This window comes from Procambarus clarkii, chromosome 4, assembly GCF_040958095.1.
Source record: "Procambarus clarkii isolate CNS0578487 chromosome 4, FALCON_Pclarkii_2.0, whole genome shotgun sequence".
In the NCBI taxonomy this organism is placed as follows: domain Eukaryota; kingdom Metazoa; phylum Arthropoda; class Malacostraca; order Decapoda; family Cambaridae; genus Procambarus; species Procambarus clarkii.
The window spans coordinates 46,677,785-46,692,865 of NC_091153.1; the positions used below are offsets into that span (position 1 = coordinate 46,677,785).

At 39.0% G+C, this 15,081-nt stretch overlaps 2 protein-coding genes across 8 annotated transcripts; one reads left to right on the top strand and one right to left on the bottom strand.

Moving 5' to 3' along the window:
• Positions 1–111: 111 nt before the first annotated feature.
• LOC138370312 (U6 snRNA-associated Sm-like protein LSm6) lies at positions 112–6,277 on the bottom strand. Of its 3 annotated transcripts, none has more exons than XM_069334478.1 (3): positions 6,244–6,277; positions 1,832–1,966; positions 112–1,144 (listed from the first exon to the last, which is right to left on the bottom strand). In XM_069334478.1, exons 1-3 carry the CDS (start codon positions 6,260–6,262, stop codon positions 996–998), a joined length of 303 nt encoding a protein of 100 aa, XP_069190579.1. In that variant the 5' UTR covers positions 6,263–6,277; the 3' UTR covers positions 112–995. The 3 variants fall into 3 exon arrangements, with proteins under 3 accessions (XP_069190579.1, XP_069190584.1, XP_069190592.1); XM_069334483.1 differs by lacking the exon at positions 6,244–6,277 and adding an exon at positions 3,116–3,218; XM_069334491.1 differs by lacking the exon at positions 6,244–6,277 and adding an exon at positions 3,085–3,105.
• LOC123749485 (uncharacterized) lies at positions 5,942–14,928 on the top strand. 5 transcript variants are annotated; one of them, XM_045731590.2, is made up of 8 exons: positions 5,942–6,042; positions 7,594–7,798; positions 8,835–9,490; positions 9,823–9,962; positions 11,196–11,256; positions 12,045–12,174; positions 13,730–13,858; positions 14,516–14,928. In XM_045731590.2, exons 2-8 carry the CDS (start codon positions 7,609–7,611, stop codon positions 14,770–14,772), a joined length of 1,563 nt encoding a protein of 520 aa, XP_045587546.1. In that variant the 5' UTR covers positions 5,942–6,042; positions 7,594–7,608; the 3' UTR covers positions 14,773–14,928. The 5 variants fall into 5 exon arrangements, with proteins under 5 accessions (XP_045587546.1, XP_045587549.1, XP_045587570.1 ...); XM_045731593.2 differs by having other exon boundaries at positions 5,963–6,023; XM_045731614.2 differs by having other exon boundaries at positions 5,983–6,073.
• Positions 14,929–15,081: the final 153 nt, after the last annotated feature.

The following is a 15,081-nucleotide window of genomic DNA, read 5'->3' on the forward strand; positions in this document are numbered from 1 at the left end:
CGAGCCGCCATGTGGGGAAGGGAGGTGTAAATAATAACATGTAAATTACTATTGGAAATGAGAGGCTATATATGATAAATGCTAATTTAGTATAAAAATTAAAAGGTCAAATAATGCAGCAGTTTATTTCAAACAAATTAAGGTGAGCAAGTGATTCAGTTTTTATCCATTATAGCTTTTAATTACAAAATCATTTTGTAACCACTTGTATCTCAAATGTTACAATAAACAAGTAGCCGAGTTGGGGATTATTGTAAATACAGTATTACAATACTTACTTTCTCACAACTATTACATTTTAAGGTTTCCATATAAATAAAGATGTACAGAACCACTGCTCTATTCTCAATCATTATAACCAAATATGTATGACAGTCTGGTATTATTGTAATATTACAATGATCATTTTTATTTCAAACAAAAATAAATGCTTTTGCATAATGTAAGTAACTCAGATACAAATGCATGACTTCTTTGGCAATGCATGTACAGTATTCTGATATATACTCAAAAGTATTTTGATTTTCATCAACAACAATGCTGTAACATATATACTGTACAGTATGCTACATTATTCTATAATCAAAGTCCTGCAGCCATGACAAAAAATCTCTGAACATGGTTGAGCTGATAATGTCAGATCCTTGATGGAATAATACAATATAGCCAAGGTATAATACAACATCACCAGTGTGTGTGTTGGAAAATGCCAGGAGTACATACTCCAGTATATTAGCAGCCTTTCAGGTCATCAAAAGTAAATAATAATGCTTAGTGTAGCTTTAAGCTAAACAACGTTTAAGTTTATTTGGACAAAATACAAATTAAATCCTGAACAAAATGCTTTGATACAAAAAATTTTTTTACTGCCCTTACAGAAAGAGATACTGTAAGCCTGTTTCATTATTTAACATCAAACTTGTGGCTACAAATAAAACACCATTTTGTACCTGTCAAAGTCCATTACAAGCAATGTGAAAATTCTACTCCAATAATCAGCCTCTTCTCTTCTGAGTGGAGATATAAAGGACATTATTGCCTCTAATAAATGCATCACCATACTTGTTCTTCAGTTGACCATTCAAGTATTCTTCACTCTGTTCCAGTGCTATATTCATGTAGCCATCCAGACATGCCAGTACACCTAAATAAATGAACAATTAATTATTAGACAGTGTAGAATTACAGCATATATATAATAATATGAGGAGAAAGTGCTAGGCCAATATAACTATACAGCATACCTGAAACCTCTCAGTGAGCATGAAACTCAAGAACAATTTTATTTTCCCCTTGCTCTTTGGATGCAAATGTATCATAAGAATTTTTTTTTATCATGGCTGCATTTCTGGAATTGTGCCGTACTGTCGATTATTGGTAACCATCTGAGTATGACAACTTTATCCTACCTACAACTTACATGGGTACTAGTCGGGAAAGAATATGGGGGCTCTCGGGAAAATCTGTTGTGGCATGGGTACTGTCACCTTGTGACAATCAAGGGACATGATCAAATGGGTCATCAAGTAATTAAAGATGCCAAGTAGGGTTTGGAAGCACTGTTTATATACAGTATTAATCTTTTATAGGTCATTCCAGCCATGATTGATCATTCTTTACCATCTCCCTGGTACCGACAGGTATATCTGAAAAGTTCCCTATTGCTCTGATCTGACATGATGACTTGTCATGACAGAGCATGACCCTTCCAATGGGACCAGTAGCATCTTGCTTCACAAAGTAAAACACCGAGTGTGGTTGGAAACAAAAATGTAAATGTTCAATATACATAAATATGAAATCTTCAGTGAAATGCAGTACAATACAGTACCTCGATAATCAACTCCAGAGTTGAGCTTCACTACAACAGGACGGCCAATAATTTGCTGAAGAAATTCATTGGGGGTCTGCCGACGACTCATTATGGCTAGCAGCAAAATTTTCTTTAAACAGAAAATAGTTGTATCTGAAAGAATAAAATTGAAAAATATTTTAACTTAAAGATGTGAAATGATTTTTTTTTTTTTACTGCAGCTCCAACTTGTGCAACTTTCAACAACTGGTGCATCCTAATTCCTATTTTCTTCACCAATCTGCTGCTTGATAGTGTTGTTGATATAAGATGTGTATTGTTATGCCTCGTCTTGCACAATGCAAGACTTGCCTTGTTCAATACTGAACAATGCCAAGTCTTTGCCTGCCCGAAACGCTTTGCGTAATAGTGGCTTTAGGCATTGTATGTACTAGCTCTATCTATAAAGCCAACAAACTTTGTAAAATCTCTTTATGTATGTACCTTTGCCTAAATAAAAATTATTATTATTATTATATTATTATTGCAGTGTTCAACGTTGAAAAGCCTTTTCTAGTCTTCTGATCACTCGTGGAGTTCATGTAGAAGGCTTTGCAAGTCTGATTAATTTTTGCATTATCTGTGAATTTTAATATAATAGGTACAGGGTCTGGAATTTTTAAAGCAGCATTTCTCAAACGTCTTGTACTTTGAAATTATTCAGTTGTACTTTAGATAAACACACTGATTCCATTGTCAGCTGAAAGACGTTTTCTAACTTTGCTCTTGATACTGGTTAAATGAGAACAAAATTATATGCAAAAAGACTCAAAAATAATTTGCATATGGTTAGAATTAGCCTATTTATCACTACCTCTTGCGGAACCTCTAGTTACCTTGGGGGTTCTGGGGAACCCCGGAAGAGAAACGCGGCTCTAAAGTGTTACTTAAATAACTATACCAGGTGAAAGGAAGTAATTAATTATCAATAGATGGCACAAAGCCGTGGAGGCTGTGTAGCACCCCAGGTTATCTTGAGATGATTTCGGGGCTTAATGTCCCACTAAGACTACAGTTAAGGATTGGAGGCTAGTCAATCTTCCCCCAACCAGGATACGAACCCCAAGCCAAGCGCTCGTGAAACACCAGGCGAGTGCTTTACCACTGCGCCACGTGAGTTTGTCTTCCCGCCTCCCAGGGTATGTAAGGGACCCCAGCCATCACCAGAACATACTAACTACTAAACAACAATCAACTAGCCCCGGACACGGACATAACGAGCCAGACCTAACAGGCACACTTGTGGACACCACCAACACGCACCCAACAGCCACGGAGGTGTAAGCGTTGTAAACAACACCATTCACCACCGGATTTTTGAAACCTTCTTAACCCAATCTAACTCAACCCAACTCAACCTAACTTAACCCAACTAGCCCAATACAGCTTAATCTAAGTTATTACAGCCTAACCTAAGCTAATGGGGCCTAGCATAACAACATATACGGTTTTAACAAACGGAAAACGAGCTTCGACGAATCATATCGTGCCCGAAACGACCAATTTAAAGTCCATAATGATAATAATAATACTAAAATTAATAATAATAATAATAATAATGATAATAATAATAATAATAATTTATTTGCAAGAAGGTACAATGAGTTGGCGAGATTACATATGATTGGTATTTTTACATTCGGACAGGAAACGGTCCCTTTTAAAGTAACTAGTCCCGAGAAACTCCACTAATGTCGCTGCAGATCACTTATACACAAACACTTAATTCAGTGTATATATCTATACAAGTATAGCCTATAATTCCAGCAAAATATGGCAATTGCCATAAGCCTTATATGTGTATTAAGGCAACGCTGTGAAACGTGTATCTATTGTAATATTTGCAATGAATTGTATTAAAAAGGAGATAGATCACTTGCGTCTAACTATCGACCAATTAGCCTAACGTCTATTGTGGGAAAGTTACTCGAATCTATAATAGCAAATAAAATTCGTCTTCATCTTGAAAAACATAAATTAATAATTGAGTCGCAACATGGTTTTATAAATGGCCGTTCATGTTTAACAAATTTGTTATCTTTTTATTCTAGCATTGTTGAGGCAGTTGATAGTGGTAAGGATTGCGATGTTGTATACCTTGACTTTAGCAAAGCTTTTGATACAGTGCCACATGAAAGACTGATTAAAAAAATAGAGTCTCATGGTATTGGGGGTGCTATATTAAGCTGGATTAGGGCATGGCTATACCAAAGGAAACAGAGAGTTAGTATAAATGGAATCAAGTCAGAGTGGGAAAATGTTGTAAGTGGAGTGCCTCAAGGCTCTGTCCTGGGACCTCTGTTGTTTATAATATATATAAATGATTTAGATTCAGGTTTGAGTAGCAACATTTGCAAATTTGCCGATGATACGAAAATCGGTAGGGAAATTAATTCGGAGGAGGACTCACTATCACTTCAAGTTGATCTAGATAGGGTTTTGAAATGGTCAAAGGATTGGCAGATGCAGTTTAATGCTGATAAATGTAAAGTTCTGAGGTTAGGTAATGATGATAGAGTTACAAGATACGAGCTAGATGGTGTTGTGATTGCGAAGTCGGATTGCGAAAGGGATCTGGGAGTTATGATTAGTAAGAATTTAAAACAAAAGGATCAATGCATAAATGTTCGTAATAAGGCAAATCGGACACTTGGATTTATTAATCGCAGCGTTAGTAACAAGACACCTGGTGTGGTTCTCAAGCTATATCTTGCTCTAGTTAGGCCCCATTTAGATTATGCAGTTCAGTTTTGGTCGCCATATTATAGAATGGATATAAATTCACTTGAACGTGTCCAGCGTAAGATGACTAAGTTAATTCCCCAAATTAGAAATCTTTCATATGAAGAAAGATTAACAAAGCTTAAGTTGCATTCACTGGAAAGGCGAAGAGTTAGGGGTGACATGATAGAGGTTTACAAGTGGATGAATGGACATAACCGGGGGGATATTAATAGGGTATTAAAAGTATCAACACAGGACAGAACACGAAACAATGGATATAAATTGGATAAGTTTAGATTTAGGAAAGACTTGGGTAAATACTGGTTCAGTAACAGGGTTGTTGATTTGTGGAACCAATTGCCGCGTAACATTGTGGAGGTGGGGTCCCTCGATTGTTTCAAGCACGGGTTGGACAAGTATATGAGTGGGATTGGGTGGTTATAGAATAGGAGCTGCCTCGTATGGGCCAATAGGCCTTCTGCAGTTACCTTTGTTCTTATGTTCTTATGTTCTTAATATGAAAGTCATTTTGAAATAACAGGATTGTAAACGCGGCCTTTTTTTAATATTGTTATGTACTAAATAAATATTTATTTTGAAACGCTGCATCATGTTGATGACGTCACGCTGCCTCCCGCCGTTCAAATTGGGCTACAAGTGGCCCAAATGGGCTTCTTATAGCCGAAATGGGCTCTATATAGACCAAATGGGCTCATTATAGCCCAAATGGGCTTATTATAGCCCAAATTCGCTCTTTATAGCGCAAATTCGCTCTTTATAGCCAAAATTCGCTCTTTATAGCTCAAATTCGCTACTTATAGCCCAAATTCACTAGTTATAGCCCAAATTTGCTCTTTATAGCCCAAATGGACTGCTTTGGCCCACTGAAAAAAGCCAGCTGTTTGTCCCTATTTGCAATTTCTGGCTTACTTTTAAAACAAGCTGGATTATGTACTCTATAAAAGCGTGTCAACCGCTGAAAAACATATGTGACTACGTTTATTATAAATGATATACTTTTAGTCCTTAAGCTGGCTATCTTCAGCAATACGGACTGTGCCAACTATAACGTGTGATGCAGGGATATATATGATGTTTAATATTGTAAATATGTGGCCACATTTGTGCTAGAAAATAATAATAATAAAATAAAAAAGTACATAGATCACAGATTGGGCTACTTGTAGCCCAATAGAGTTACCAGATAGAATAATTGTATTGCAATTGAAAAGACTAGAATGTATGTCGCTACTTACTACTCTTTTTCGGCTACTGATAGAATAAGCTGTGTAGTATATTTTGAAAATTGAATCAATCGAAAAAATATATATTTGGTTACTTTTATAGTCAAGTTTGTGACTTTTAGTTCTTCAGCTCGCGATTTGCGGCAACTCAACCCTGGGATCCTTTGGGCTACTGTTGTGGTAGTGAAGCGAGGTGTCCCCTGGTGTGTCCCCTAGTGTGAGGTGTGTCCCCTGGTGTGTCCCCTAGTGTGAGGTGTGTCCACCTGGCCCTGTGTCCTCTAGTATGTTCCCCTGGCCCTGTGTCTCCCTGGCCCTGTGTCCCTCTGGTGTGTCCCCCTGGCAGTGTCCCACCACTGTCCCGTACTCCCCGAGGACATAAGCAAGAAGGACACCAATAACTGTACCAGACAAGAGCGTACACACCTGAAGTGTTGAGGCACATGTGTGGACACGTGTGTGGACACGTGTGTGTGGCCATACAACAGCAACAACAACACTACTCGTGTTGTATTTTGACGGCTTAGTTTTATAAAATATTAGGATAATTTTGTTGTTTTTGGCCAAAGCCAATTGAGGAGCGACTTGTCTTAAAAACATAAGAACAAAGGTAACTGCAGAAGGCCTATTGGCCCATACGAGGCAGCTCCTATTTATAACCACCCAATCCCACTCATAAACATGTCCAACCCGCGCTTGAAACAATCGAGGGACCCCACCTCCACCACGTTACACAGTAATTGGTTCCACAAATCAACAACCCTGTTACCGAACCAGTATTTACCTAAGTCTTTCCTAAATCTAAACTTATCCAATTTATACCCATTGTTTTGTGTTCTGTCTTGAGTTGATACTTTTAATACCCTATTAATATCCCCTTTGTTATGTCCATTCATCTACTTGTAAACTTCTATCATGTCACCCCTAACTCTTCGTCTTGACAGTGAATGCAATTTAAGCTTTATTAATCTTTCTTCATATGAAAGACTTCTAATTTGGGGAATTAACTTTGTCATCCTACGCTGGACACGTTCAAGTGAATTTATATCCATTCTATAGTACGGTGACATCTTGACATCAAATATCTTCGAGTCATTTCACAAACTTGAATTTGGGTTAGATATGAGTGTATAATTCATTTATTTTACACCAAATACAGCATACTCTTCCCTTAAAGCATACCCCATCCTATGGTGTGGTGGTGGACCCCATACCCCATCCTGTGGGTGGTAGTGGACCCCATACCCCATCCTGTGGGCCAGTAGTGGACCCCATACCCCATCCTGTGGGTGGTGGTGGACCCCATACCCTATCCTGTGGACAGTAGTGGACCCCATACCCTATGCTGTGGGCGGTAGTGGACCCCATCCTGTGGGCGGTAGTGGAATGGGTTCGAGGCACACAATGGGCTCAGGGACTGAACCCCATAATTCATTTAGACATGGGGAGAGCTAGTGTCACAATTCAATAAATAAATATTTTTCATCTAGGTGAAAGTTACATAAAGTTATTAAGTTACAAGCAAAATGTTGGATTTTTAGATAGTTGCTAGTATATACTATGCTTAAAGCCACTAATGCGCACAGCATTTCGGGCAAGATTATTCGGGCAATTGATGCGTTTATCCTGCACCACCGCCCCCCCCCCCTGCCCTTTAATCTGCAAATACTCTACACATGTTGATTGCCCATATGGGATCGAACCATATCTAAAGCAGTTGTAATATGGTGCATGTGAAATATATTATTCATGGGCTAAATTTTGTTTTTGTTGTAGGTACAGAACTTCACGATGCCAAAGACACGTTTGTTTGTCGGAGGTCTGAGTGAGAAAGTTGACGAAGATGCCCTTGGGTCGAGGCTGTCCCGATTTGGCACCGTGTCGGGCATTGATCTAAAGGAGAGAACTGATGCTGATGGAAATGTTATGTTGAAATTTTCATATGTTAATATAGATGCACCTTCATCGAAGATTGATGAATGTAAGTAATACTGCAGCTTTGTTCCTGCTCCTACAACGTAAAGTACTGTGGGTTTTTTCTTGATTTAACTTAATTTTAATATTTCTTATAAAAATACTATGATGGGTACCGTCTTTCTGCCCCCCAATCTCCACCTCCTCTCATATCTTTTTCTTCCTATCTCTCTTCCCTTCTCATCTCTCGCTATCTCCTCCCCTGCCCCTCTCTTTTCTACTGTAATGTGGCATTCTTCTCCTCTATGTTGCCTCTATCAGCAAGGGGTACCTAGTCATACATGGAAGTACAGTAGTCACACATCCAGCCTTGTCCCCCATGAGGAGTGGGAGAAGACCAACAATTCCCTGTACTGCAATCTCCTCTCAGCACTGCTCAGGGCTCAATACTACTGGCCTAGTCCCCACTAATAATACTCCTCCTGTAAGGCCCACTAATAATACTACGCCTGAATGGTCGCCAATCTGGCAGGCTCGCCTGCTGCTGCCGCCTGGTAATTTTCTATCGTTCTGTGGTCTAGAGTCTGAGTTCAGGATTAATTGGTTGTACGTATTCATATTCATTCATGATCCTAGGCAAACACTTTAGTAAGTGAAGGTAGGCTAACCAAACACATTGATAAAATATCCAAACATTTACTGAAACAAATGCATACTTGCTAGAGGCCAACAAAATTGAATGACTGTCAAATTCTTGGAACACTCGGTGAAATTTGAATGCAAATGACAACACTGCTTGAAGCACGCTCTACTGCACAGTTATACCTTCCTCTAGCAACACATAGATGGTAAACCAAGTTAACACAGGATACTAATTAGTAACTGTGATATAAACACACACACAACTCGTCTCCCAGGCAAGTACTCGAGCAACAAATAACACCAATTTAACGTTATTTTCTCTGTTTATTTTCCTTATTTTCTTAGTTATAATCCTCATGGTTTCTACTGATTTTCACAAATCATTATATGATGACAGTATTGTATATTTTGTTTATTAAATTGATATAATTTTTGAAGTACACTACTGTATCTGCTTCCAGGTATAAGGCAGCTGAATGGGTGCTCATGGCTAGGGTCCCAACTAAGAGTAGAACCAGCCAAAGAAAGTTTCTTAGATCGCCTCAGCAGAGAGAGAGCTTCCATTAAACAGCAACAACAAGAGTCTGGTCATAAGGAAAAGATAGATAAATCACCTGCCATCACATTCACAAAGCCGGTTAAGAAAGATGATAGTATTAATGTGAAGAGATCACTAAAAGATTGTGAGGTCGAGAATGATGCATCTTTGGAGGAGGGAATTAAAAAGAAGAAGAAACATAAAACGTCGAATAGGGAAAGTAATGCAAGTGAAATATCGGTGTCGGAAGATGCCGTACCTACCGTTGATGCTCAGGAGGAGAAGAGGAAGAAAAAGAGACGAAGCACAGATCACAGTTCAGCTGCTGAACCTGAGCAGTCAATGTCAGCAAAATGTAAGTCAAAAAAGAAACATAAAGCTGAAGAGGAAATGATGTCCAGCTTTAAAAAGTTTAGCTCGGTGTGGGCCGATTCTGATGACGACACAAATGACCAGAACAAAAGTAACGCTGATGTTGGGGACGTGATGGCTGGCAGTGATGAAGGCTTCTTCATTGATCTGGAACCTGACAAGTTGGAACCAGTTGCATCTGCCAGCAAGAAAGCCAGAAAGAAAGAGGTTAGGCCAGGTTGTACTTAATTTCTTACTTTAAGCATAAAAATGTATTGAAAGTCTAGTTCGTTCTGCTAGAGATTTATCAAGAGATGAAGGTGATTTATGAAAAATATGAACCGCTTGGATTTAACAAAATCCAAGTGTTTCATATTTTTTGTTTATAGTTCTATACTGTATTGCCCATTTTTTATAGCCCTGTAAGCTTCATGTTTTTATGCTGTTCATAGACTATGTAATAGAATTTTCAGTTCGTTTTTTTCTGTATTATCACCAGGTACTGTATTTTGGCTTATAATTTTGTCACTAAATTGGCTGCATGCTTGAATTGTTTTCAGAAAAGAGACGAGACCAATATGAGGGTTGGTGAACATGTGAATGATGGCCATAATACAGGGACTGTCCAAGATGATCACCAGGCTCAGGTAGAGAGCTTGGCTGATTTAAAAGCCTCAGATGGGTGCTTCACCAACCTCAAGTAAGTCCTTCACAGCAGTTGGGAAATATACTGTATTTGTATGAGTATAAGCTGCAGCTTTTATTAAAAACAAAATTGGGTTATACTCAGCTCATGAAAATTGTTTAAGCTCTCCCACAACTCCTCAGTAGCCACTTAAAAACGGAAGACCTAGAGGTTTACACTAACCCACCAGCTCCATAACTTGTATAGCCAGCCCACCGAGGCTGAAATCCACCATGAAGACCTCCATCCATCCCAGATCTCTAGTATCAGCTATTGGCACTAGTAATGGCTCGAAAGAGTCTCTACTTACGGGCTATTCATGCCCATACTACCTTTAGGGTGGCTTAATCTTTATCAGTCAATTAATCAATCAATCAGTAGCCACTACTATCAAAATCATCACCCCCCCTCATTACCACTTTACAGTAAGTCATCACCTCACCATAAGAGCCTGAATCTTGAATTACCACCGCGACGAAAGTTATTTCTTGTTTTGATGTAATTGAACTGATTATTTTTAATAACTTTCTTCTTTTTTAATTATCCATAAGCTCATTCAAAATATTCACGTTGAATATAGAGCAGGAAGCCTCCTGCCATTGTTTGACCAAGGGCCCCCTCAATTGCTTTCCTGAGCAATTGTACCATAGTACCTTGGTACTATGATACCAATTGGCCTGACAGCTGAGTGGACAGTGTTTCGGATTCGTAGTCCTGAGGTCTCGGGTTCGATCCCCGGTGGAGGCGGAAACAAATGGCCAGGGTTTCTTTCACCCTGATGCTCCTGGGTGTGTGACTTATACTGTAAATGTGACTTATACCTCATAATTTTCAAAGTTTATGATAAAACCTTAAAAAATAATTGCATAAGAAAAATAAACCAAATTTATTTTGATTTAAAATGGACTACTTTTGTAAATACTATATACTGTACTGTATTACTTTATAAGCTGATATTGACATGGCTGATAGGGAGCCGGTCGGCCGAGCGGACAGCACGCTGGACTTGTGATCCTGTGGTCCTGGGGTCGATCCCAGGCGCCGGCGAGAAACAATGGGCAGAGTTTCTTTCACCCTATGCCCCTGTTACCTAGCAGTAAAATAGGTACCTGGGTGTTAGTCAGCTGTCACGGGCTGCTTCCTGGGGGTGGAGGCCTGGTCGAGGACCGGGCCGCGGGGACACTAAAAAGCCCCGAAATCATCTCAAGATAATCTCAAGAAGATGGCTAAATATTTGAATACTTCCAGACATGATGGTGCTGAGGGCTCTATATCAAATAAACTACTTCCATCATCACAAGAGCAAGAGGTGAGGACTGTTCAGTATGCTATATAATATTTGCTCTTCAGTATACGTGATAAATTGTTTATTTAATGATACTTTATGAGCAGATATTGTTTATCGACACTTTTGAAGTTATGCAAGCTAATGCATTTATGAGTCAGATGTTACAAGCAAATTTGTGACATTCATAAAATGTGCATGAGCCAACGCTGATGATATTTATAGACAAATGTACTTTTTAACACTCATACAAGGCTGGAAAATTCTGCAGTTTCTTTTTCATATATTATCGCTTGTAAATACTGTAACTACATTGTAAATACGATATTTTTCAAGCTGTGTTTTTCCTGTGAAAGATTAAAGTTGACAGAAACACCTTTTGGATAGGAAAATATAGTTAATCTCAAATCATCTCCCAGTTTTGTTATGTCCCCAAAATATTGGTTTTGTGAGGATTTTTGGTTGCCTGGGAACGCAGGCAATATTTATAGTATTTATAGCCTATGAAAAATCTTGCTTTGCATTCCGAACAACTGCTTTACGCTCGTGCTCTTAGGACGTAACTTGTTTGTCATAAAGGAACTGTCTACACCGTAGTTGTAGATCCACACAGCCGCTGCTGGTCCATACCATTGTTGATAAGTGATGCTTTACCATGCAGTTCTTGCATTTATGCACATTTCGTATTTACCTATTTTGTCCTGCAAATCGATGCAACTCAGGATTGACTCTTTAACATTATTTGCAAATTTTATCTTCTGTTTTTCCTGCACATTATTAAAAATCCTTAATGCCTTCATTGAAATTTACAGGCAAAACAAACCATGATAAGTGAAAGAGAGGAAGGGAAAAAGTATGTAAAAGTGGATAAAGATCTCAACTTTGGCAAGAGTTCTTCAGGGTTCAGCTTACTGGCTCAGTTCTCTCAACACATAAGTGAAGGTAAGTTAGCAGAATTAATTGCTTTGATAATTGCTTGCTCTTTGATAATTAATTGCTCTACTACTTTAAGCAAACATTTACAAATTATAATACTGTATATATGTACAACTTAATTTGTTAGTAAACAAAATAAAAAGTAGACAGATACATAGAATATGTATAGATTGTACAGTATATGATAGTAAAAATATATTGACTGGCTGAGTGGGTATAGCTGAAGAATAGCTTGGAGAGAGGGGTTGCAGTCAGTAGAAGAGAGCCTGGCTTGACCCAGCTTGCACGGCGATTCTTGAATTGATCGGCGGTTCAGTGAGCTTGGAGATGTTCAGGGGGCAGTAGTGTAAGTATGCTTCCCTTGTTCTTGTTCAATTGTTCATGCTGCTGCTGCTATCTTCTTTCTTGCTGGTGGAGGTGTCTCCGTTCTTCCTCATTGTTGTCGTCCAGGATTGACTTCTGTATGCTGTAGCCTTGTTGGCTCTGCCATGAGAGAACTGGTAGTATGCAGGGTCTGTCAGGTCAGGATGTAGTGTGTCGGTGTCGCAATAGTCACAAACTTGTCTTGGCTGATACAACTGCATGTTTGGTCGGGCCTTCTAGGATTTTGCGGTGCTGTGGTTATTGTTGCAGGAGCAGTGGGTGGAAGTCTCAGGAGCCTGAGGTGCTGCAGGTTCAATAGGTGCTGTTGCAGAGGTAGTCGGTAAAGTTGTAAAGGAGCAGTAGATGCGTCTAGTGTTTGCAGACCAGTGTGGGCAGTGTACTGCTCTTGCCTGGGGTGGCTGTGGTGGTGCAGTTGGTTGCTGGGTGAGGTCTCTGCTCTGGTCAGTAGAGCAGGGAGTGCTGTCTTTTGGATGTGGAACTTTGGCACTAGTTGTGGTCTGGAGAAGACTTTTCTGAACTCTTCCATTTTCTTGAATTCCTCTTGTCAGAGAGGGCAGTCAGGCAAAATTACAGCATGAGCTTCTTCACAAAGTATGCATCGTTTGTAGTTCGCTGTGCATTCTCCGAAGTTTCTCATGGCATCTTTCCCCCCACTTGAGACTGTGTGTCGAGGGTATGTGATGTTGTCCTCCATCACACTCAGTCATGTTTATCTGCGATTTACAGTAACACTTAAATTACCAAAGATGATTGCTTTGTAAATATGTTTACTATTCTTTTAAAATTATCTACTGGAAAAGTATGAAAGTTATGGTGGTTCTCTTTTTATTGTGATATGCACCGATAATATGTGCACAGTTTCATGTTTTTTACCTCTATTCCGCCCTGACTCTGCCCCTTTTCCAAATTATAATGACATAAAAATGTGAGACAAGTCATTTCCCTTTCCCACCCTAACAATCACCTGACCTGAGCTAATCTTACATGCCACCTCCACTACCACCTCCCTTACACATTCATTCATCTGCCCCATCTACTCACCCTACTACCTCCCTTACACATTCATTCATCTGCCCCATCTGCTCACCCTACCACCTTCCTTACACTTTCATCTACCCACTACATGCAAGCCCCTTGCTGCCAAGATACAGAACATAATTTGCATTTTTCTTTTTAGAGAGAGATGAAAGTGAAAGAGAAGAATTACTAGCACCAGTAGTAATACCCCCTCGACCCAAGATTGTTGCACAACCTCGAGTAAAGACAAAACCTTTCTTCTTGCAACCTGGTGATCGACAGATTGAAGGTTTGTCTTGTTTATTTGATCCTTGTTGTTATTACCTCCATTTTCCACTTCAATGGAGAGGGGGGGGGGGGGCATCAACAGCAGCATCTCCACTGTTTCATACAACAGGTGTAAAGTGTTTCCAAAGTTGTAATTGAAAAATGTCAGACATTCACTACAGTATCTCAACTTTCCTATAGTTTTATTTGCTAACATTTCTCATGTGTTGTTCACACTTGATTCCTGCTTTCTCTCACATTCACTCACCATCTCTGTCTTGATCTGTCCTATCTTCAACATGCATTACTTCCATATATTTGCCCCTGCATCAGTCAGCAAGATATCTTGATTCTTGTCTGGAGAGCTCTGACCTAATTTTCTAGCTGTGTGATGGGTGTGTTTGTGTTGGTGTGGGCAGAGTGCAGGGGAAATTTTGGTGTAGAATGGGAAATGTGGTGTGGTCTGTGTATGAATGTATCGAGTGTATTAGTGTGATGTGTGAAGAGGTGAATAAGCTGGATACCAAAAGTGAGAAACCTGTTATCTCCATCACTGGACACAGTAGTGTTAATATGAAATGTATTGGTATAAATTCTTGTACAATAACATGAAATATACTTTTATGTATTTAATTTCTGACATGTTCTCTTACATATTCTTTTTATATTACTCTTTTAGCTGCAATAGTCTGGATGGCTCAGTCACTTACAAATGAAGTAGAAAATGAGTTTGCAGAAGTACTACCTCAACTCAGGTCCCTTTACAAGACCAGATCCATTAGAGCTATGAGGGAAGAGAGAAATTTGAGAAGTCGTGGTCGTGGTCGTGGCCGTGGTGTAAAGAGAGGTCGCGGTAGAAGTACGGGGGCAAGAGTCCCATACCGTGATCTCAGGTGGAGGGAGAAAAGACCTAGTGAAAGAATTGTACAAAATTAATGCTTGACATGTACAATACTGTGTTTTTATCAAGCTAATTGTATACAAATTATACTTGCTTTATATGTATATGTTTACTCATAATTTTTTTTCAAGAAAGAGTATTCCAGATTACAATGTTATTGATTTTGACAATAAAACTAAATATTAACAACATTTATGGAAGATTCTTTTTAACTCTCTGGCTATGATAAATGATTGATTATACATCGTAGAATGCAATAAGCATCGTGAAAACACACTAGTGAACTCGATAAGCTTCCTGAGTCCACATACCTAGAAAAATGTTTCTAAATCATGATGTAATTG